Here is a 24350-nt window from a genome sequence, read left to right as displayed (position 1 = left end):
GTTAAAAAGAATCGCTTCCGGTAATTAAAAGCCCGCCTGCCATTTTATTTATTTATTATTTATTTAAACCTTTTTACATTTTTTTTTATTATTTATTTAGCAGGAAAAGAAAATAATAGAGAAGTCTTTAGTAAAAAATAAATAAAATCATATATATATACACACACATACATACATTTTATTAACGTGCGATTAATGCATTTCTTTTTGAATTTTTTATTAAAAATATAAATAAAACCCTCAACACAACACACGTTAATACATGTATATATTTATTTAATTATATATATACACTTTTGGCATTCTCTTGATGCCTACTTTGAAGAACCTACAATATGACATATTTTCAGTTCACTTTTTTGTTATGTATATAATTCCACGTGTTAATTCATAGTTTTGATGCCTTCAGTGTGACTCTACAATTTTCATAGTCATGAAAATAAAGAAAACTCTTTGAATGAGAAGGTGTGTCCAAACTTTTGGTCTGTACTGTATATATATATATATATATATATATATATATATATATATACACACAGTGGAACCCGGTTATCTCGCCCTCGGTTCCCTCGACAACCCTATTAAGTCAACGTTTTTAATCGCCAAATTCTCGCTTTTTCTAAGCATTTTTTATCGGTTATGTATCGGTATCGGTTTTTTATCGGTTAGGTATCGACTTTTTTTAAGTTGCCGAACCCTGATATCTCGAGCACAAGGGGGGAAAATTTAGAGAAAGCGGCCGAGAAAACACCTATATATATATATATATATATATATATATATATATATATATATATCACTCATTTACATTTTAATATATTTTCATCGGTATATATTAAATTATTTCCGATTGTTTGTTCTCTTTATTCCATAACTTTTCTCTTGAGTGCTCTTTCTAGCCAATCAGAATTCAGCCGTCACATCACGTGTGTTTGGGGTCAAAGGAATCTGCCACGAGGCCTTCAGAATCAGCAGCGTAAAGCACATATTGCTTGAAACTCTTGCTTTAACCAATCACATTTCAAACTGGTTACACCAGGGCCATCTAGCAGGCGTCCAATCACATCACGTCCAATCACATGGCCGTTTTCTTGTAGGGTCGGAGGCGCACTAGTCAGAGTTTGCCAACTGCATCTGTAGCAAACTGTACAAGCTGAAATATATTTGTGTGGATGTAATAACTGTTTTTTTTTGTAGCCAACAGAAAAGAAGAATCTGATTAGTCGCAGATAAACTTAGAGACATTTACAAGATGGACTTTTCGAGAAAAGATGGACATGGTGAAGAAACAGTTCAAAACAGTTGTCAAGCAGTTTTTTATGAACCATTTATACTTTCGAGGGTTTTTTCAGTAGAATTTGCCCAAAAATACAATTTGACTTGGTTTGAAAAGCTACTGTGTACACTATACTGTATGCATTGTGAAGTTCCTCTAGGGGTTTTGAGCAGCAGGTTTTCTTGCAGTACCGAATGAGTGATAAAATCATATGATTCTGAACTCCTTATAAATAAATGTGCACTTTCTTATCAGTTGCAGTGAAATCTTTCCTCTGACATGTTTATAAGATGTTTGCGCCTGTAGAGATCAAGACATACTCGTGTTCATCACGAAAGCAAAGACCTTTAATTTGCTAAATGCTCTTTCTTGGTTTTATTTTGATTTTTTATACATTATTATAATAAATGAGCGCCCTTACAAAACTGGAAGCACTCAATGCTACCTCTCTTTTAGCAGCCTGATTTAAGATCCGTCACCGAATGTAGCATCAGAAATGAAAATTTGAAAGCGCAAACAGAGGGTTGTTTACTTCAAGACACGTTTAAAGGGTTTTAATATTCTGTGACCTCGGTATAAGGCGCTGGCATTTTCAGTGAAGATCAGTGATCCAGATAAACATCATAACTAGGAGAGACTTGATTCTCTTTTGGTGTCTCTAAACTCACTGATAATTGTGCTGTTTTTACAGTCGAGGAACCAGATGTTGACTGTACAGTGGATAAAGATAACATTTCAAACCTCAGGAAGTGGAAGCTCTGTTTTTAAGGTGTTGGTATTTGGACGAGAAGGTTGTGCTCTCAAATCCCAGTATCATCAAGCTCTCTGCTGGGCTTCCTGAGCATGGCCCTCAAACCTTAATTGTTCAGTTCCTCTGGATAAGGACGTCTTCCAAACGTCATAAACGATCTTAACTCTATAACTAATCCTGTCTTAGAGCATTTCTGCTGATAATCCATCAGTCTTCCTTACAGAAATACTCTCCATCTATCAGAGTGAACGAGAATCTACTCTACACAGGTTTTTGATATGATTTACAGAAGATCTTGACTTTATTTGTTGATTTTCTTTTCTGAACCTGGTCTTTCCTTGACTTGGATTTGTGCTTTTTTGTTTTTTTTATCATGCTGGAAAGTTACATTTGTCCTCATTTCAGGTTATGTGCCAAAATAGATTGATTTCCCATGATGCCCTCTGCGGTCCCAGCTGAAAAGAAGCACCATGATGCTCCACCACATTGTTTTACTATGAATATGATGTTCTCTAGTTGATGAACTGTATTGTTTTGGACATGATTTTGGATTCTGGTCTCATCCTACCGTAACACACTTTGCTACTCGATTTGGTCTTTTGGACGTCGCCGCCTTTTTCAGCTTCTCAACATGTGAACAGTGTTGAGGCATGCGTGGACTTTGGTCCATAAGTTTTTTTTTATGTCCTTTATTTTTCTACGATGTGATGGCAGGCAATGACAGGTGTCTAAAAAAATACTACTGAGCCACACTATTATTGTGATTGCTTCATTTTAAACACAGTCACAATTATAAAAGTTAATGTATGCAAATAAAACCAGGTTTCCTATTGTTTTTTTCTTACCCAAATGTTTCTATTTGTTTTAAAGATACACTGATCAGACATAACATTATAACACTCTGAGTGGTGAAGTGTGGAACACTGATGATTTTCATCATGCCACCTGTTAGTGGGTGGATTTATTTATCAGGCAGCAGGTGAACAAAGCAGGAAAAATGAGCGTAAGGATTTGAGCGAGTTTGATAAATTGTGACGTCTAGACGTCTGGGTCAGAGCATCTCCAAAACTGCAGCTCTTGTGGGATGTTCCTGGTCTGCAGTGGCCAGAATCTATCAAAAGTGCTCCAAGGAAGGAACAGTGATGAACCGGCGACAAGGTCGTGGGGGACGAGGATCATTGATGCACGTGAGGAGCGAAGGCTGATCCGTGTGGTCCGATCCAACAGACGAGCTCCTGTAGCTCAAACTGCTGAAGAAGTTCATGCCGTTGATGCTCGATGGATAATGTAAGTAGGTAGGTGTTAATTAGCATTTATTTAAAGAGTGCTTAGTAAAAATAGTAATAAAACCTTATGAAACCAAACAGCATTTTATTTTACATATCAATGAGCTTCTAGTTAAGATGCAGCGCTCTCACCGCTGCGGCCCGGGTTCAATCCCCGGTCAGGGAACCAACCCCAGCCACTCTCAGTGCCGGTCCCAAGCCCGGATAAATGGGGAGGGTTGCATTAGGAAGGGCATCCAGCGTAAAAACATGTGCCAAATCAAACATGCGGATGATCTGCTGTGGCGCCCCCTAACGGGAGAAGCCGAAAGAAAGTTTTATTGAACTTCTAGTTGTGTTTGTCTTTTAAAGTAAATTTGGTGTAAGTTTAACTTGAAGTTAGTTGCACGTTTTTGGAATGTCAAACATTTAACGCAACTCTTCCTATAACACTAAGGTCAGTTCACTTTCCATAGAAATGATACTTTTTATAAAAAAAAATATAGATATGAGCTAGATAGATAAGAAAATGAACGAGTGGAATATTCTCAGTTAGTGTGTCTGAGTTCGGTCTTGCAGAGCAAATTGGAGCAAATACTCTCCGGTCTGTTTTACACTTTTTTTTTGTTATTAAGAAACCGTCTCGGTCCATGAATTGCTTTTATCTTTCTTTTTTTTCTCTCTTTCTTTCTGCTGAACGTTTCATGGAGGCATTTTTCTAAAGCTGTTTACATTGTGAGATATAGAGATAAATGTTCGCAGAGTAAAAAGCACTACATATACTACAGACGTCAAGGCCAGACTGATTTTGTTCAGAACGCTTTAGAGAGAAATAAAAACACTTGGTGGACTTTACCAGCACTGGCTTTGGGTAAAGGGGCAATAAATTGTGAGATATAGGAGACGGTCCGAAGAGACGGAGGACAAGAACCTCATTCATGATCAACAAAGCGACGTAGATTACATTGTGAGCATAGTGACACATAACACCTACAGCATGCCCTTATATGGTCAACGAATGCAATACTAATCATGACAACACATTAGACATAACTTGGCCTTTTAGTTTAATTATAGTCTCCATGGGATGTAAATGAAGGAGAAAATAATACACTTAATAATGTCTGAAGTGTGGGAAGGGATGATTGGACATGGCTGCAGGTTAGAACATAACCCCTCCACACACACACACACACACACACACACACTCTTGCTGAGTGATGAACCATGAGTGATGCCTCTGGCTGAGATGGAAAAATCACGCGAGTGTTTAAATCATTATGTTCCCAGCGTGAGAAACACAAGGGTTTTTTTTTTTAGTTTTTGAGAGCGTTATATTAATTTCATTTGATTGATTGAGCAGCCATGTGAATCACAGCCTTCTGGACTGAAAAAACACACAGATGCTGTAAAAAAGGGTTCTTTTTTTTATTCTAAAAATATAATCAGTAGGGGGGTGGTGGTGGTGGGGGGGGGGGGATTCCACTTGCTGCATTGCGATAATGCTTTGGCTGGCCTTTGAGTGTGATTGTGCTCCTCGTACAATTACGGGTCAGAAATGATTTTTCTGACTCAGTGACCCGTGAGGAATTCTGGGTAATGGAAAGTATTTATTCGTGCTTTGTGCCTGTCTGGGAAGGTTTCACGTTCTATATTTTTGCTTTTCTGTTTCTGCAGTAGTGGTGCTGAGAAAGGGGATGGGGTTGAGGGGGTGGGTGGTGGATTTGATGAGGATACATGAGCATATCTTGCGTTGCTATTGCTCCGTTGGCTTGGTTTCACGGGACTTTATCTTCGCTTTGATTTTTCTCTCTTCGGCACAAAGCGCTGTCGGCTTTCATCTTTTTTTTTTTTTTTTGATTTATTTATTCAGTGATTTAATGAATTTTCCTTTCAGTTGAGCTTCTCTGGGTTATTGTTAGGATCTGTATGCAAAGGGCCGAATACAGCGCTGCAGGTATTGTTTAATGAGCAATACTTTCTTTTGAAGACCCCAGAAGGTGTTCTGTGGTACAGTATCTGGCATCCAAACATTACAAGCAGATACATTTTCCAGGTGGAGCCTGGAGATTAAACTCATGTGCCATCCCACAGATGATCAACTAGATTGAGAATTAGAAAATGCAGCACTCAGATTGTTACGGTTGCTCATTTTTCCTGCTTCCAACACATTAACTTTGAGAACTGACTGTTCACTTGCTGTTTAATACTGTTTATTCCACCCTTCAATATAACAGTGGTGTTTAAGTCAAACCGGGACTTTTATTGTTACAGGTATAAAAAAGCATGGCGTACTGCACGCTAGCGTGTCCTATTAACGATATGCCGTTAATTGAGAGCGGCGTGCATGGAACAACGTGTGGTGAAGTTTCTTGTGAACAAAGGGTCTCTACAGAAGACTTCTCTTACAGTACAGAAGTAGGATATCTGAATGGTGTGAACGTTTCAAAAGTGGTCGTACGTCCGTCAGTAGCGATCCCGGTCGTAGTGGTTCACTGATGAAGTGAAGCAGGGCCTCCTAGGATGGTTGAGGCAAACGGACCAATCTTTCTATGCCGAATCTTTCCGGCCGTTAGCTACACGCTGGGATTAGTGTATAAACGTGGCACGGGAGCAACAGAAATGCATTTTCCACTCCTTGAAATGTGTTCTTTTATTTTCTAAACGTCCCGGTTTGACTTGAACGCCCCTCGTATGTTCACCTGGCAGTGGTTTTAATGTCATGGCTGATCAGTGTTTATTCGCTGACAGTAATAAGATAATTGAGGGCGGTTCAGAAGGTCCTTAACACTACGACAATGTGCATCGTAATTACGACGTGTACGCCTTCTGACCACCTTTTCCATCAACTCATTTGCAGGTTACACAGTTCAACTGCGTTCCGAGTCACACCGGGATGTTCAGAGTCAGAACAAAAAAAACCAAAACAAACAAACAACACAGAGAGAAAGAGGCAATGAAATGGAAGTGTCTCTTTATTGATGTAAGGGCGCAAGGTGTTTTGTCAGGCCTTGACCCTTGCTGAGTGGCGAGCACTTCGGTACAAACAGATTAGGCATGGGAGAAGTCTTCTGAGGTGCCAGGCCTGAAAAGAGCCACGGCTAATCGTTACTCTCCTGCCTTACTGTACGGTAGATTCCCAGGGATCTCGGTTCACTATACGACCACGAGGAGGGAGGAAGGGAAAAAAAAAAACAACAAAAAAAAAAAACATCTCGATAATAACAGCACGACATATCGCCATTTTCCTAGGACTTCAAATGCATAGGATATTACACAAGAATACATCGTCGACAGATTTTGCTTTTCTGTTGATACAAAGGCATATAATATCATAAGACATGAAAGAATAAAAATAACTGCACAGCAGTAAGAAGGTCATCGAGTATAGATTATTTTTTTGTCATACACACTATGGAATAGCATAGAAACAAAATTATAGCTCTAAGGGATAACACAACAGTGAAACACCCTGTGCTACGCAACACTTCTATTGAAGATTCGTTCTCCTTTCGGATGAGGAACAAAAACAAAATGAACAACAACAAAAAAAAAAGTCGCAGATGCTTTGGGGGAAATTAGTTTACATTCACCACAGCTTAGTTCAGTTCACACTAATCTAAGCTTGTTCCCATTACAACTACAAAAGCACACACACACCCACCCATACACACACACACACACCAAAACACGAGCCATAGACGCCCCATAGATGCACACGAATATAAAAACTGCCTTTTTCTCTCTTATTTGATTAGCCTATTGGCACATTGTGACTACGGCACAGAATGATCCTACTTACACTCGACACCACGGCTGCAAATACACTGCAAGCGTGACTAAACCCTATGACTAAAACTCGCCATTATCACCAAATATCATCAAGAATCGACAGAAAGAAAGGTGTAACACTTATCAGTTAAGGCACGTTTTGGTGAAAGAAAGGCTGAAGAAGCTTTACATCGAGCTATAAGGGGGGGGGGGGGAGCTCCGGGTTTGCGAACGGAAAATGAAAAGCGAAGAACGTGTTTGGAAAAAGCTCGGCGTCAGCAGCCCACATGCAATTAAGATCAAACACGGCTCCTGCTGCTTTCGTTACAGCGCAGGGGAATCGAGTGGGCAGTGCCAAGCGCCACGAGGCTTCATCACCACAAACCACACTGTTTTTCATAGACAAAATTCCCAACATTCAAAAGAGCGAAATGTGTCCGACTGGCAGTAAAAATCAGGGGCGAAACAGGCCCTGAGACGCACACGGCTAGGAAAATAAACCTGCGGATATGAACGAGAGCCGGCTTTTCAAAGACCCAAATCGCCGTTCGCAGTTTAAAACGATCAGATCGAGAACAGAAAGCAACACCGAACAGCTCTGTGGAAAACTAAAGAAATACAGGCTACGTTTAAAAGCTCAAAGTACTCAACAAAAGTGAGAAGGATTTCTGTGTATTGCAGTTTTTGGTGCTTACATTTATGACATCAAGAGGTATGAGAGTACAAATATTGAAGTATTTATATAAAAAAAAAAAAAAAAAAAAAAAACGCACAGCAGGCATTATTGGATGTTCTTTTTTTTTTTTTTTTTTTTTATGATTAATTCGATCAGGTTACAAAAAAGTACCGTTTTTAGTTTTAGCAGCCACTCGTTCCTAAGTGCTCTTCTCGGAGATTCGTTTCCTGCAGGTGGATGAAGGATCGAATCGTTCCGATGCACAGAAGACGCTGACGAAAAATGGAACGCAAGAGGTTTCTTTCATCGGAGAACAAGATGTTGATCAGCCCTCAAAATCTTCCAGTGTTTTAAACTGGCAAAAGGTGTACGACGGAAACCTACGTATTGTGAAATGTCAGAAAATAAGAATTTGGTGAAATCCTAGACAAAGAACCACCCCCACCCCCACCCCCCACCACAAAGTCAAGCGGTTTTATGATATTAAAAAAGTCAAAGGAGCGTTGGATTCGCTCACGTTGCCGCCATCCTTAGAGGAATACGGGCGTGCTGCGATCGCCTCGGTAACCAATTATCGTCAAGCAAGCTGCACAATGAAAAAAAAAGAAAAAAGAAAATCTATTTCTGAGACAAAGCGAAACTGTGCACTGAACAACACGTGACAACATCTGTATTCCTGATATGAACGATGGCAGCACACGCACACACGCACACACACATACACACACTCAGACACACACACACACACACACACACACACACACACACACACACACACACACATACACACATACACACACTCAGCCACATACACACATACACACACTCAGCCACACACACACACACACACACACACACAAAGAAAATGACATGCCTTGTGTTGAGAGACGTTTGAATTTGAGGACTGTGGTCTATCTGTGCTGTTTTGGTGAGTTCAGAATTTGGACAGCTCCTGCGGATAGTAATGCTTGGTGTTCTCAGTGTCTCCTCGGGTTCCTCAGGAGACACCGAAAACACAGCAGATCTGAATCAACAGGAACATAACGGCACTCACCTGCTGGGAAATGTGCTTTCAAAAGGTGACCAGTTTTGTTAGAGCAATGCATAATGGTTCCAGGGTGAACACACACACATACACACACACACACACGCAAAAAAAACGGTACACACACGCTCGATACCAATGACCGAGCATCTCCCTTTTGGTCAGAATTTAGGCATCCTGTGTGTGAGCAATCAGCAGTGAGTCAATCTCGCTGCGCACACACACACACACACACACACACACACACACACACACACACAGAGGCACACGTACACACAAACTTCTCACATTTATCCAGAGATTTTTATAAACAAAATCAACACAAGGCTGTCAATTTAAAAAGATATTTCTTCCTTATAAAGCTTTCCGCAAAAAGACTGCACAATTAAAAAAAATATATAATACAATTCTTAAAACCTTTTTTTTTTTTCTCTCTACACAGGAAGAAATTCAACATCTGATTATATTTATATGCTAATTACACACCAAGGGACTTCCGTTCAGTCTGACGTGACCGGCGGCACTTTTCCTTTCACGTATATCTGTTTTCTCTCTCTCTCTCTCTCTCTCTCTCTCTCTCCTCCGTCTCTCCGTGGACCGGGTTACAGATCCGTCACTTTGTTCTCGAGAGCGGCCGCTATCTGCTGGAGTCGCATTGTGAGCTGCTTACACTGAGCTGCAGGGTCTTCATCCAGAGCCAGGATGATCTGTGTGTGTGTGTGTGTGTGTGTGTGTGTGTGTGTGTGTGTGTGTGTGTGTGTGTGTGTGTGTGTGAGAGAGAAAGAAAGATAAAAAGACAAAGTGAACTCGACTGAAAGTCACATTAAAGCCACCGCAGGAACATTAGACTCCAGAAACTCTATTTGCTCCATGTACTCTATTAGCATCCATCCTGAGAATATTGCGTGTGTAAGCACTTTTACCTCCTTGTAGTATTTGCTGGCGTACTGGTAAAGCTGATGGAGGGCGACTTGCGTGTTCAGTTTGTCGGTATGAGCCTACAGGACGCAGACGAACAGCGTTAAACAGGCACACGAGGTGGGATTGATGGAATTAGAAAGAAAGCAGGAAGGAGGCGCTCTCACCCGTGACACTTCAGCCAAGTGTGTGTTCATGTCTTGGTCACTGACCGGCACCATGACTCGGATTCCTTTGTAGTAACTGTAGCATTAAAATGAGTATTTTCAGTGACATGATGGAACAAATCAACATTTTGTTCATTCATTTATATCCTTCTGGATTACAGTGGGAAAAAAAAGCCATGTAACACAGATGAAGGTCTGAATATAATTCATATTATATATAAATTATAAATATATGATCATTCAACCTATTTTGAGCCATTTACTGTATTTACTTATTTACTGTATGTATAGAAATTATATGCATTTTTAATATGCCCTGTATTTTATACACTATATTTCCAAAAGTATTGGGACACCTGACATTTCCTGATATATGTGGTTCTTTTTCAAACTGTTACCACAAAGCTGGAGGCCATCAATTGTACGGGACGTCTGTAGAAGTGGTGCATTCACTGGAACTTGGAAACCCAAATCTGTTCCAGCATGGTTTCAGCTCTTTGAAGATCTGGTTTACATGGAGAGGAAAATCTTGCTGCTACAGAGCTCTGATTTCATCCCTGCTGAACACCTTCGGGATGAATGTGAACACTGACTGCACCCCAGGTCTCCTCACCTACATCAGTACCTGCCTTTACTAACACCCTTGAGGCTGATAAACACAAATATCCATAAACACACTCCAAGATCTAGTGGAACATCTTCCCAGAAGAGTGGAGGAAATTAGAAGAGCAAACTGGGACTAAATGTGGAATGTGATGCTCAAAAATCACATATGACCAGGTGACCCAATACTTTGATCAATGCGTTTAGCGTGTTTTTATCTTCACATTACTACATGTGTCTAAAAACACACGATTACAGTTATGGCAGGATTACAGACGGATTACATTTAACACAATTCATTATTTTGTGTGTCTGTTTCTTGGTTTGTTGACACGTGAATTGAAATAAAATATCTACACTTGCATTTGCTTCCATATCAGCATCTTTTTAAAAAAATGGTCTCGAGGGTAATGATGGACAGAGATAAACGTAAACCGTCTTTTGTCCTGTGAGTTCAACTTCAATCTGTTATATCTGATTCTCTCCCTGCATTTCCCTACAAAAAGATTTTCCCGTTCGCTCTGGTGAATGGCTCGTGCACAAGTGTTCCAGTATTCCACAACAAGAATGTGAACAAAATGTCTTTAAAATGTAGTTATAGTGGTTTCGTTCTTTATTATGAGAATAATAACACTTACTCATCCACCATCTTTTTGTACGTGGAGATCTCCTTTGCATAGAGAAGTTTGTTGCTTGGGGAGTCCTGTAGGAAACAGGAAAACGTTATTGAACCATACTATACTGGATGTATTCCCTGTAGACACTGTAGCTCCTGGCTCTGTTTTAAACTGATCTAGGATCAGCTCGATCAGCCTGAATCCAGTTCTCAGGTGACTGGAGAACCCGAGCCTGTGTGACCCACCCTGCTGAGTTTGTGCTCCGATTTAGTGCAGGCATCCATGAAGGTCTGAGCAATGACCGATAATGAGGCATCCACCACTTCTGTCACATGGACGTCGAAGATGAAATGAGGGTTCTTCAGAATGTTCACCCAGAACCTAAGCGGGAGACTGCAGAGAGAGAGAGAGAGAGAGAGAGAGAGAGAGAGAGAGAGAGAGAGAGAGAGAAAGAGAGAGAGAGAGAGAGAGAGAGAAAAAAAATAGAGAAAGAGAGCAAACGAGAGAGTCAGATAGAGAGTAAGAGATGACCTTAGAATATAACCTTAGGCAGTGAAGCCCTAATCATCATTAGTTCTAGCAGTGATTGTAACTCCCAATAGGCCTAAAATGGCAAGCTGTTCCAAATGAAAAAAGCTGTAAAGGGATTTAATGAATTCGGCTCAGCTGAATACTGATCCCATGCCCGCAGACACATCAAAAATTCTGATTACCTCTTTTGAATAAAAAAAAAAAAAAAAAAAAAAAAAAAGCTCCATATTAATCATTAAACTCGGGGCATTCCCAGCGTACCTGAACGTAAAATGATATACATTTACTTTTACGCGTCTTCATTACACTAAATAAATGGACAAATAGCGTCTACAGGACCGGCAGAACAATACTCATGCATCTTGGGAGAGCAGTACTGGTACTAATAAGATTTATAAAGTAATTACAGCTTCCTTTGTTGCGGTACTTGAGTGCACCTTCACTGCGACATCGCAATATGGTGTCTTTTTGATTAAAGCATCCCAATCCAATATTTTTCTGATTATACACACACACACACACACAACATTACAGTGTATGAATTATCCATCTTACTATCACTGAGAGAAAAGCCTTCACTCTGTACACCAGTCTTTCTTATCATGAATGCCAAACTATTGTCAGGTCATCAAGCTTGAGTCATGCTCCATGACACAGTTATGAGTGTCGAGCACTGAAGATAGAACACGAGGCCAATTTTCTCCCAAATGTTGCTCATTTCCCACCCACTAGCTAGTCACGCCATCAACAGAAGAGTGTCAGAGCTAGCACATGCTTCCTCAAAAACACGTGCAGAATCTTCGTAAACATAAATCACCAGAGTTTAAAAAGAGAGAGGAATTCAATCACTAACAGCCAAACAGCACCTGCAATATTGCTCTCTTGTGCTCCTGGCTATAGATTGAGTGATAGATATAAGTGTAACTCAGGATCTCTTGACAATAATTCAATTCATTTTTATTTCCTTTTACCAATAGACATTTTCTCAAAAGCAACTTTACAGAGATAAATAAAAAAAAATGAAAAAAAAAGAATGTCCCTTAGAATTGTACAGTAAGTTTGTCTCTAATGAATGAGCCAGTGCAAGAAAAAACTCCCTGAGATGGTATGAAGAAACTCTGAGAGGAACCAGACTCAAAAAGAAAACGTTCTCATCTGATTGGCACCGAATGTCCATTCGTTACAATTCCATCATTATTGAGTTGCGCTGTTCAGTGATGGGTGCTTAAATAAAGAGCTGTTCATGGTCCTGAACCATTGAAGCAGACTGTTGATATTTATTACAGTCCAAATCCATCCTCAGTTCTCAAGTTGATCAGTAACTTCATGAATCTTCAGGCTGTTGATGTGGATCCATCCCCAGTGGTCCATCCAGGGGTAGGGCATGAATTGGGAATTCCCAAGTCGAAAGAATAGGACAAACACTTTTCCTTGAATTTGAACCTGATACTTTTTACTTATTTCTTTCAAGGCTGGTCGTGCTATGTGTATGACTGAAGGTACTGCATCGTCATGGAATCACTCTGTGTGGTTTGTCTGGTGACTGGTGTGGACTACAATAATAAGACAGATGTTTAAGTATGTTACTTTTTCATTTTTCTCAGTAACAGGAACAATAGATGTAGGAAAAACAGAATTTAAGTCAGAGTGGCTGTCAGCCATAGGTACCTGCAGCTAGTCATGTGTGAACCCTCAAAAAAGATTTCCTCAATTCTTCTAAAGATGAAGTGAGTGCTGGGTTTTCTGAGAGGGCTGAGCAGTCCCTGGCTAGCTTCAAAGGGGAATGAAATGTGTTGAGCCCTTCAGGAGGGAAGGGCTTTATCTCTTCACTTTACTTCAGTGATTGTGTGAAACTCTGGATTCCCTGCCACATGTTCCTCAGGTTAGTGCTGATGATCAAATATTGCCTTATTTTGAAAACACAAACAGCTAGTCGTGTTTGGAAGCCCTGATGCCCAACTTCAGATGATGTTAGCCTTTTCTCGGTAGCTCCACATCTTCCAGATTAAAGCTAGAACTCTGTAAAACGTCACTGTCCATCCACAGTTTTTGCTTTAACAGAGTCCAGATCCATTCTCTACACACTTTCTGATGAAGCCAGTGACAGATGCTGCATATCCAGCCAAATCTCCCGTCTTCACGTGTCTTTCATTTACCATTAGTCTGAGCTTGTCAAATTTTGTTTTTTTTTTAAAGGTTTTTTTCTTTAGTATTTAAAATATTAAACTTTGCTACATTTATTTTTCATTTCAAACTAATAAAATGGTCCCGAAGGAAGCGTGTAGAATGAAATAATTTATTTCAAAAAGATGAACGATAAAGCATGACCTAAAAAAAACGATAACCTTCAGTTAACTTTCTTGGCACCAATTAGAACAGCTATTGATCATATGTAGATAAATCTCTCTACACAGTGAGAGGCAGTAAGATGGCACGGGCAAGCCCTGAGAGCTGATTGGCTGATTACAACTCTTCCCTCCACTCCTTGAGAAAAATCTAATTTCGCGCAAAATAATAGTTATGTTTATCTGAATGTAAGCATCAGCGCTTGCAGTCAGTTTAAAAATAAAAGAAAAAGAAGGTACCGAATGAAATGCTGCATATGTTTCGGTAGAAAACCCAGAGCTAATTAATACTGAGTCTAATTTAGTATGCATTCACAAACTGCACTGTGTTGACTGGCCGCTGAAACTAACATTTATATGTGTGTGTATAATACTGAGTATTTCTCATGAATACTGATACCGTGTATTTGTTACATAATCCAATAATTTAATTCAATTCATTTCTTCATTTTTTTTATTTAATTCAATTAATTCAATTCATTATTATTTGTAGAGCATTTTTTTATCAATGGACATTGTTTTAAAGCATCTTTACCGAGATAAAGTTACTTACTTGTAAGTTTATCCCTAATAAACGAGCCAGTGGCGACTCAATACCGATACTGAGTCTCTTTTACATAATCCAATAATGTGTAATTGTTACATAAACCAACACTGGTAGTGTTAAATTTGTAACATAATCCAAAATTCATAGCATGTATCTGTTACATAATCCAATCATTTAGCTCAATTCATTTGTATTTGTTCAGCGTGTTTAACAATGGACGTTGTCTTAAAGCAGCTTTTAAGAGATCAAGTGGTTATAAAAAGAAATATACGTTTATTGCCTATAAATGCCTTATAACTGTAAGGTTTTCCCTAATGAGTGAGACAGTGGTGCTCAATACTGAGTCTCTGTTACATAATCCAATACTGAGTCCTTGTTACATAATCCAATACTGAGTCCTTGTTACATAATCCAATACTGAGTCCTTGTTACATAACAATACTGAGTCCTTGTTACATAATCCAATACTGTGTGTTACATAATCCAATACTGAGTATCTGTTACATAATCCAATACTGAGTCTCTGTTACATAATCCAATACTGAGTCTCTGTTACATAATCCAATACTGAGTCTCTGTTACATAATCCAATACTGAGTCTCTGTTACATAATCCAATACTGAGTCTCTGTTACATAATCCAATACTGAGTCTCTGTTACATAATCCAATACTGAGTCTCTGTTACATAATCCAATACTGAGTCTCTGTTACATAATCCAATACTGAGTCTCTGTTACATAATCCAATACTGAGTCTCTGTTACATAATCCAATACTGAGTCTCTGTTAAATACTTCAATACTGTGTGTTACATAATTCAAATATTGAGTCTCTGTTGCATAATCCAATACTGAGTCTCTGTTACATAATCCAATACTGAGTCTCTGTTACATAATCCAATACTGAGTCTCTGTTACATAATCCAATACTGAGTCTCTGTTACATAATCCAATACTGAGTCTCTGTTACATAATCCAATACTGAGTCTCTGTTACATAATCCAATACTGAGTCTCTGTTACATAATCCAATACTGAGTCTCTGTTACATAATCCAATACTGAGTCTCTGTTACATAATCCAATACTGAGTCTCTGTTACATAATCCAATACTGAGTCTCTGTTACATAATCCAATACTGAGTCTCTGGTAAATACTTCAATACTGTGTGTTACATAATTCAAATATTGAGTCTCTGTTGCATAATCCAATACTGAATCCTGGTTACATAATCTAATACTAAGTCTCTGTTACATAATCCAACACAAATAGTGTGTATTTGTTACATAATCCAGGTGAGTTTTTGTTACATAATCTATTACTGTGTATTTGTTACATAATCCAATACTGTGTATCTGTTAAATACTTCAATACTGTGTGTTACATAATTCAAATACTGTGTATCAGTTACATAATCCAACACAAATAGTGTGTATTTGTTACATAATCCAGGTGAGTTTTTGTTACATAATCTATTACTGTGTATTTGTTACATAATTCCATATCTGCTCCACCACTGTTCTTCGATAGAGATGGTACAGGATCACTTTTTTCCGATTGTGAAAATAAATCCTTGAGTATCAGCCGATGTAGATTCTTTAAAACATAGCACATTCTATTATTATTTTTATCTTAAATTCTTCACAGTTAAAGAAAAGAATATATTAATAAATGCATGCATACATGTATGTTCATCTTCTGTGGTCTGACTACAGAAAGAGTTCATGTTAAACTATGCTTTAGCTGCTTTTACTGTTTGACCCTCAACTCTGATACATGACCTGTATAATAAGAATACTAGCATTAATGCTAAAATTCAACTAATTTGCCTGGATATTAGGCATTAAATAAATGAAGCTGATACACTGACAACTCGGTGCATACATGCATTATTCATGCAAATTATTTCAGACTGCATTTAAATGGCCTGTATGTGGGCAAAGATGAAGATTTATCTCATCGAAATATTCACATTTAACTCACAGTAAATTGCAGAGGAAGATTACAAACTCAATTATACAGTATATTTAATGGCTTAATTATTGGTAAGCACAGGGAATATTGTTGCCTTTGCCACGGTAATTTGCCACTGTGTTGTAAGAACAGTTAGTGCAAATCGGTTTTTCCTAACTCATCATCTAAAAGCTTTTCTAACTCATCATGTTCATCCCATGAAATCATCTTCAAATGATCAACAAGGGAAGAGTTTTCAGAAGAATGATGTTCATACTCCCGTACAGCTCCAGAGACTTTTATATTTTTGCACTTATGATTGTTGTGTTTTGGCCTCTGGAGGCACCTATTGTTCCCCAATGTCTTCCATCAGCCCGTTAAACGTGTCATTACTGCCACCTGTGTCCCATTTCCACTGTGTATATTAAAGTTGCACTGTTTCTTCTCAGGCTTGGTGTTAAACAGTGCTGGGCCAGCATTTTGCGTCTTGATGTTCCCTTGGCTTTCGAGCTTGTTGTGCTAGTACTGTCGATCCTAGCTCACGATTACGTCACAGAGGCAAAACAAAAGGAAAACTAAAGGCAGCAGATACAAATCAGCAGACTTTTTTAAGTCGTCTCGCTTTCTACAGTTGTCACAAGTGCAATTGCAGGAAGGTAGAGGTAACAGTGAACAGTCCCATGTTATGCATCAGATGTGTGTTTGCTAACGTTTGTAACTGTTAGTAGCCAAACAAATGGATAGTTTGTCTGTTAAGTAGTAAACTAGGCTGATTTGAACTTCTCTCTCTAATGTAACTGTACAAATTTCTTAACGCCTCCTGAAATAGAAATACACTATATTGCCAAAAGTATTGGGTCACCTGGTCATGAGTACGGTATGTGATTATTGAGCATCAGAATCCACAATTAGCCCAAATTTGCTCTTATTTTTCCCTCCACTCTTCTGGGAAGATGTTCCACTAGGTTTTGGAGTGTGTTTATGGATATTTGTGTTCATCAGTCACAAGGGTGTTAGTAAAGGCAGGTACTGATGTAGGTGAGGAGACCTGAGGTGCAGTCAGTGTTCACATTCATCCCGAAGGTGTTCAGTAGGGATGAGATCAGAGCTCTGTAGCAGACCACTCAAGATCTTCCTCTCTAAAGCATGTAAACCAGATCTTCAAGGCACAGAGGCATCGCCATGCTGGAGCAGGTTTATTATTGCGCAACTAAAGACCTCCTGTACAAATGAGTGCCTCCAGATTTGTGGTAACAGTTTGGAAAAGAACTACATATCAGGTGACCCAATACTTTTGGCAATATAGTATAATAGTGTATATTCATTTTCTTTTAGCCAACGTAGAGAAGGTCTACTTTACACTCCACTGGCAAACAGAGGACGAGTTCCCCGTCGTTTCAGCTCTCAGTTTAGCAGCACCAGTGCATTATCATTCCAGTAGCAGTACAGAATTCCCAGCGCACGTGCTAATGAAACGGCTGCACGCCGGGTTCTAATGAGCCATGCGGACACGTCGTGGTGCCTCGTCACAAGAGAGCGGAGCTTAGCGGGGCAGTGCTGGAGTGAGAACACAGCAGGACTCGGCGGTGACGGAACGACCAGACGATTCCACGATCATACGTTTTTACCACTTAACGCGCTGTAGCCGCTTCACTGCAGAGAATTTATTCCAGCCGAGGAAAAAGTCCCTGAGATGGCTTGAGGAGGAAATCCTTAGAGGAAGCCATCCTCTTCTTCTCTAGTCTCTTATTTATATCACTGTTACACAGACACAGATACACTAAATACAGTGAATAGAATATACACACACATGGAGGTGGACGTTGAATGGTTTTTGGGTTGTGTTGGAGCAGGGAAGGTTGGAGACTTATTCCAGAAAGTGAAAGGAATCCTGAACCAATATGGCTCCCATTCCATACTTCAACACCTGCAGCTCACTGGAACAACAATGTACAACAAGATGAGCAAACAGTCGTCTGGAGTGAAATCTGTCATGGAACGACCTGCCCAGTCACTGCACCTAAATCCTATAAACTGCTCTGGGATGAACTGAAAATCTCCAGCTATTGAAGAACATCTTTGGCAAGTTTTACAAGAGGAACAGCGAGACACCTAAATGTGACTTCATCAGCTGAAACATTCTCAATATTATAAATACATGAATAAATGAAATAAAGTCTGGTGATATCACTGTATTGTAATAATGCCTTTTGTATATTGTGATTAAATGAACATGGTTTCACAGTTAGGAAGTGAATTTTTTGAATATTATAGGGACAGGATTAGGATTAAGAAAGGCATAAAAATCTAAATCCAGTTCTTTGTTTATTTATTAGGTTACATTTAATAATCATTTTCAGATTTGCAAACAATTACACTGTTTTGAGGACCTGCATCACAACAGCCATCAAGGTGTCAAGGGCTAAACCACCACACACACACACACACACACACACACACACACACACACACACACACACACACACACACACACACACACACACACACACTGTCTCATCAGCGAGGCTGAAGCGCAGAAAAGCCGAGCTAACAGACACAAGTCATTCTGCAATTTACATCGGCTTGATGCGTCCCTCAGCGCGGCGAGAGCAACAACACGAAATAAAAAGAGTGTGTAATAACGGCACAATTCAATTAACCAGGGACATAATTACTAAGTTTATTTGGCTGTTTGGCGGATTCCTTTTTAATAGGAACGGTCTCTGCTGGATTACGCGAAAACAAAACAAGCACGTGAAGCCAGCAGTCTGATGATATTACTCATCATCCTCATTCACACCGCTCGAACCGGCGCTGCTCTCGCAGCAACCGCAACAACTCGTCAGCCCGAATAAATAAACACGGAGTTGACATTAATTTATGCAGAAAAGTCCCAGGAGAAAATGAGATACCCTGAATGTAAACGAGCGGGTCGCACCCCGACTGGATTGCTGAGTGTGTGTGAGTGTGTGTGAGTGTGTAACGCCTGGAACCAGCCCACATGCATCTGCACGTCAAACCCAAAACACACATAATACACCAATGTTTTTTTTCTTTCCCCCCACCTGTTGGTCTTCCAGATGTGGATGGTTTCCTCGTCCACATTCTCGTGCCTTAAGGCTTGTTCGTCTAGGAAGTCGAAAAAGTATTTAATGGCAGGTGGCGCCACGGTTCCTGAACAGAGAACGCTGCGGAAGAAGTCATCGACAAACTGCTGCAGCGTGCCCTGAAAACACACACACACACACACACACACACACACAAATACTGTGAACCTAATCAACATGTACATACAGTTCATTTGTATTGTTTGGAGCAGATCAGCACACTAATGATGTCTAACTAAACATTCATGAGTCTTAATGACACAAAGAAAAGTCACACACACACACACACACACACACGCACACACGCACACGCACACACATGCACACACACCAATGAGAAAAAGATGTCTGCTAAATTACATGCTGCGGAATTCTTACTTTCCTTCATTTGTATTCCTTGAATTTCTGTACGAACGCCTGAAGATTTACAAATAACTACAATTACATTTGTTAATTTAATTAATTTAATTAATCCTAAGCATTAGCAGGCGGTCAGGGACAGTAAAGCCTTCTCTGCTGGTCTAAACACTATCAGAAACACTGACCTACATTTACAACCTAAATTCTAATATTTGTTCCATGAAATTGTATTAATTTATTCACATCAGTTTATTCTCTTCATGTTGTAGAGTTTCTCTCGGCTGCACTGCTTCAGTACGTGTATGTGGATGTTAGATTTTTTGTCCAATCAGATTTCAGCCTCTATGTGCTGTCATGTGAATCTAATCTCCCCAGAGCCTTCAGAGTCAGTACTGCTGGCCTTTTACCATCGAGAATATTACCAACAGCTCTGTTTCTTTAACCAATCAGATTTCAGATTCTCCTCACATGGCAGCTCACTGGCCCAGAATAGTGTCAGCATTTCTCCATCCTCTGATTGGTTGGTCAGAGGAAACTGTCACAGCCGAGTTCGACATAAAACACGTGTGAAGCTCTACACACGTTCTTACATCCGAGTTAGATTTTTTAAGCCTACGGAGGAAGAAAAATTGATTTGGTCTTGGACATACAAAATCCATTGTGAAGAAAAGCGAGACATGGTGAGGAGGTCAGTAAACCCTGAAGCTAGCTAGCGTGTCTCAGCCCGGGAAAGGGTTTGTTCTCCACTTCCAGACCAGTGAATACGAGCGGTACCACTGGATTACAGCCTCTGGGGGGCGCTGCACATTATGAGTCTGCATCTCTGGTGAGTAGGTTGGATTTTTTTTTTTTTTATGTTTTTGTCATGTTATTAGACAAATATTAATTGTGAACTGCTCCAGATGTTGTAGGTGCACAGTTGTGGTTGTAGTGTAGAGGTTTGGAGTGTAACTGGGTTTGTTGTTTTAGTAAAATGGTTTTCACCTCTATATGTGAAACGTCTCTCTGTAATGCCACGTGTTGTTATATTGTGTTTTTGTACAGTATTGATGGTTTCTATAATCACGACGTGATACTGGTGTATTAAGAGGTGGATTAAGTCGGGTACATCCTCACTGAAGACCCAAGTACCAAATACACGACCCTCCACTAATCATAAGCATATTAAGAAAGTATTAAAACAAAAACTATTTCCTTATTTTGTTGGATTACAACCAAACTATAAATTTAAATCTTTTGGAATCGTTTACTTCTGTTATTTTCTTATATTTAAAGGTGCACTAATCGAAATAAAAAACAGTTTAAAGTAAACAGTGAACTTTACACATGTACAAGAAACAAAGTTATAAGATTCCATACTTCCTGTATATGTTGAGTGACAGGTGTCTCGTCCAATGATCAGTAAGTGTTTCATTCACAAACTATACCTCCCTTTTCCGCTTTGTCTGAATTGTCGTTGTTAAGGATTAGTTAGTGTTTTCTAATTAGTTAATTTGTTTTCGGATTTGTTCATGTGTTGTGCACTTCTCGGACACCTTTAGAAGCTCCCCAAATATCCTTCCCTGAGAAGGATCTGAATGCTTGTGCAGATGTGATATTACACGAGCGTTTTCCAATAAAGATCTTGTGAAAGCTTTTTTCTACTCATGATGATTTGAAATGATGAATCAATAACAGTAAGTGCAATACTTGTAAACATTTTAGATGTAGTTTGGCTCCTGTAATTTTGTCCTTTTGTGCCTGTAATAGATCCTGACATACTGGAGAATTTTTTTTTTTTCTTCATTGCGTCGTTATCATACTGTGTAAAATGTCAGATCATCATAATTCCAGCACACTCAATAGCAAGTCATGCTAATCTTTATGCCTCGGGTGTCTAACACAATCATGCACTGCTGCCTTGAAAACATATTGATTTATGCTGCACGTTAGACGGACTGGAACGCGGTGAAGACCCTTCTTTTGTTTGCTTTGCCGAGCTCCAAACCTGCCGGGTGTGAAACGTGCTCTAATTGCCAAATTTAGTGCGCTGAAAACGTGAATACACATCAGACAGCCGATCACACAGGAAGGCATTTACACAAACTGGGCAGATGGCAGGTTTAAGCTCCGTTCCCTTGATGCGAGCTCTAGAGTTTAGGTGTATAAGGACATTTGCCACTGAAGCAGAGAATTGCCAGCGAGCCGGCCTCATTAAATCCTGCATTTTGTTTTCGACTAGCAAATGAGATTTTCCACCTGAAGAATTGATCTGTGCCTCGTTTCCAGCGAGAATCTAGTTACTGTAATATCTGAAGAAGGTTCTGGACGTGTAAAATTGGAGACGTGTGTGTTGCTGAGGTGCACGCCGTGAGGGTCTACCTTGACCGAGAGCAGACGAGTGAGATAGATCTCTGTGATGGCTTTGGTCATGGATTTATCCTTCATGCTGCCTCTTTTCGACTTCACGTCATCCAGCTCATCAGCCGGCCGGACCAGATGGAACACTTTATCATCCTCCAGCAGGGCATTTCCTATGAGGAAAGAGAAGAGATTACAGTACGTAGGCGTGTGGTGTGGCTGTTGATGTGCTTTATCAACATGCTACACATTCACAAGGCGGCGTATGAGAACACACACAAATATATATATATTTATTTCACAACAAATACGACAGTGTGGGATTGTAAAATCCAATCAAACTAATCACAGGGAACTGTTTGCACTTACTCTCCTCGTGGTTGTCATGGTTTTGGTCATATGACTGCTGGGTGTGTAAAACCCTGGAAAGGATTAGCATGGCACCATCTCGAACCTACAAGCCGAACACATACACACATGATCCAGCCGTTTCTAAAAGGTAAACTCAACCTGATAATAATAAAGAGTGATACTCACGTTGTAGTGTGCTAGTGTGTTAAGATGCCTCCATCTGCCCTCTTTCTGCGAGGTCACATCAAGATCTGACAGGATCTGCCCTGTGGAGCCGGGGCGCCACTCTGTGGAGGGGCAAGAGCATTTTTCAAACAAAGTGTCAGGCTGAAACAACAAACATAAGGTCTCTGAGGCTAATACGTTTATTAATTTCGCTCTCGCCACTTTCCCCCTGGAGTGGGCTGAAACATCTCCATCTGTAATATGCTAGAGCTCAAGTCACGGCTGCTCGATAAGACGCTGGAAACCTGAGGGATCGGCAGCACTGTGTACTTCGGAAACAAAAAGCTCAGCGATCGAATTCGATTCCTCAAAGTAAAACAGTGAAATGTAACAATTAAATATGAAGACTCACACTGTGGCATTAACGCTAACTAACCAGCACGCTAATCACTCTGTATACTGTATAAAGCTAAACTAAACACTTTGCAATAAAAGACAATGTGTAATAGTATCTGGCCGCAGGTTCAGTTTATAAAGCTTATCGATGTGCAAAAACACAGCAGCAACCAGTGCTGGAAGAAGTTCACAAAGCATGTGGTTGAGCAAAAGTAGAGATCCCTTCTGTAAAATATAACTCCAGTAAAGTCCCTTTAAACTTTAACTTGAGTAAAAGTACCAAATGTACATAAGTGTCCAAAGTACTGTGATTTATTATGGTTATAATTCTCCTATTATTATTTTTATCTTATTAAGACTCTTTGCTTAATCAACTTGATGTGTAAAGACTCGAATGTGACTCTCAGCACACTGATCTATTAATAGAATGATATTAATGACTCAAACACTGATTTTTATTATAATTATCATGAACACAAAACCTTTTTTTCAACTACTTCAATAAAACGTGTAAATGAGGTCACGTGTGTTGTGGTGAGTTCGAGTCTGGAGTTTCTTCATCATTGATTCCTCTCTAAATGTTCTGCTTGATGTTGAACTGATGCTGAACTGTATGTTGGTGATCAGTAGATGCACCGAGCGCCGATCAGAACACGTGTAAAACAGAGCGTGCGCTCGATCCTGATTGGTGACTCGCTGCGTGTTTCACCAGTTACGTTTTAATCCTCATTAATAAAAAGGAACGACTGATTTCACTAAATCCAAAAAGATTATTAGCGAAGTTACAGTAAAAGTTGAAACACTTCAGTGACGTACAGAAACGTGAAAAAGCTACGTAAGTACAGTAACGAAGTACATTTACTTCCTTACTGATCACCACTGTTAGCAACACATACTAACGCTAATGAAGTCATCTTCAAGTTTGCAGACCCCTGAACATCCCCTCATGTGAGCCTCTGGCACAAAGTTTGTAGAATTAAAATCACTGAATTTTCTCGGTGTGTGTTTTGGATGCTGCAACGTGACAACTTTTAGTCTGTGAGACTAAAAGGCTCAAAGACTTTCAGCATGAAGATGAACCTGTTCACAATGGAAACATTGTGTCTGAAGAACTTGAGGTTCCTGCACAAAACCCTGACCTTGAACACCAAAGAACATTATTAGGATG

General features: G+C 39.7%; 1 protein-coding gene across 7 annotated transcripts in view; it reads right to left on the bottom strand.

The window, feature by feature from the left end:
- Window positions 1–6249: 6249 nt before the first annotated feature.
- plxnb2b (plexin b2b) overlaps window positions 6250–24350 on the bottom strand; it is a 150942-nt gene continuing 132841 nt past the window's right edge. For all 7 annotated transcript variants that reach the window (XM_083546087.1, XM_083546089.1, XM_083546090.1 and 4 more), the window contains 9 exons: window positions 22808–22908; window positions 22640–22724; window positions 22292–22443; window positions 19529–19689; window positions 11335–11482; window positions 11111–11175; window positions 9870–9945; window positions 9708–9782; window positions 6250–9491 (listed from right to left, as the gene is read on the bottom strand). In XM_083546087.1, coding sequence (XP_083402213.1) covers window positions 9387–9491; window positions 9708–9782; window positions 9870–9945; window positions 11111–11175; window positions 11335–11482; window positions 19529–19689; window positions 22292–22443; window positions 22640–22724; window positions 22808–22908 — 968 coding nt within the window. In that variant the 3' untranslated portion in view covers window positions 6250–9386. The remainder of the gene's footprint in view (window positions 9492–9707; window positions 9783–9869; window positions 9946–11110; window positions 11176–11334; window positions 11483–19528; window positions 19690–22291; window positions 22444–22639; window positions 22725–22807; window positions 22909–24350) is intronic.

Source organism: Silurus aristotelis, assembly GCF_946808225.1.
Source record: "Silurus aristotelis genome assembly, chromosome: 7".
Classification (NCBI taxonomy): Eukaryota; Metazoa; Chordata; class Actinopteri; order Siluriformes; family Siluridae; genus Silurus; species Silurus aristotelis.
The sequence above is the reverse complement of the archived record's forward strand: the minus strand, read 5'-3'. Positions and strand labels throughout refer to the sequence as shown.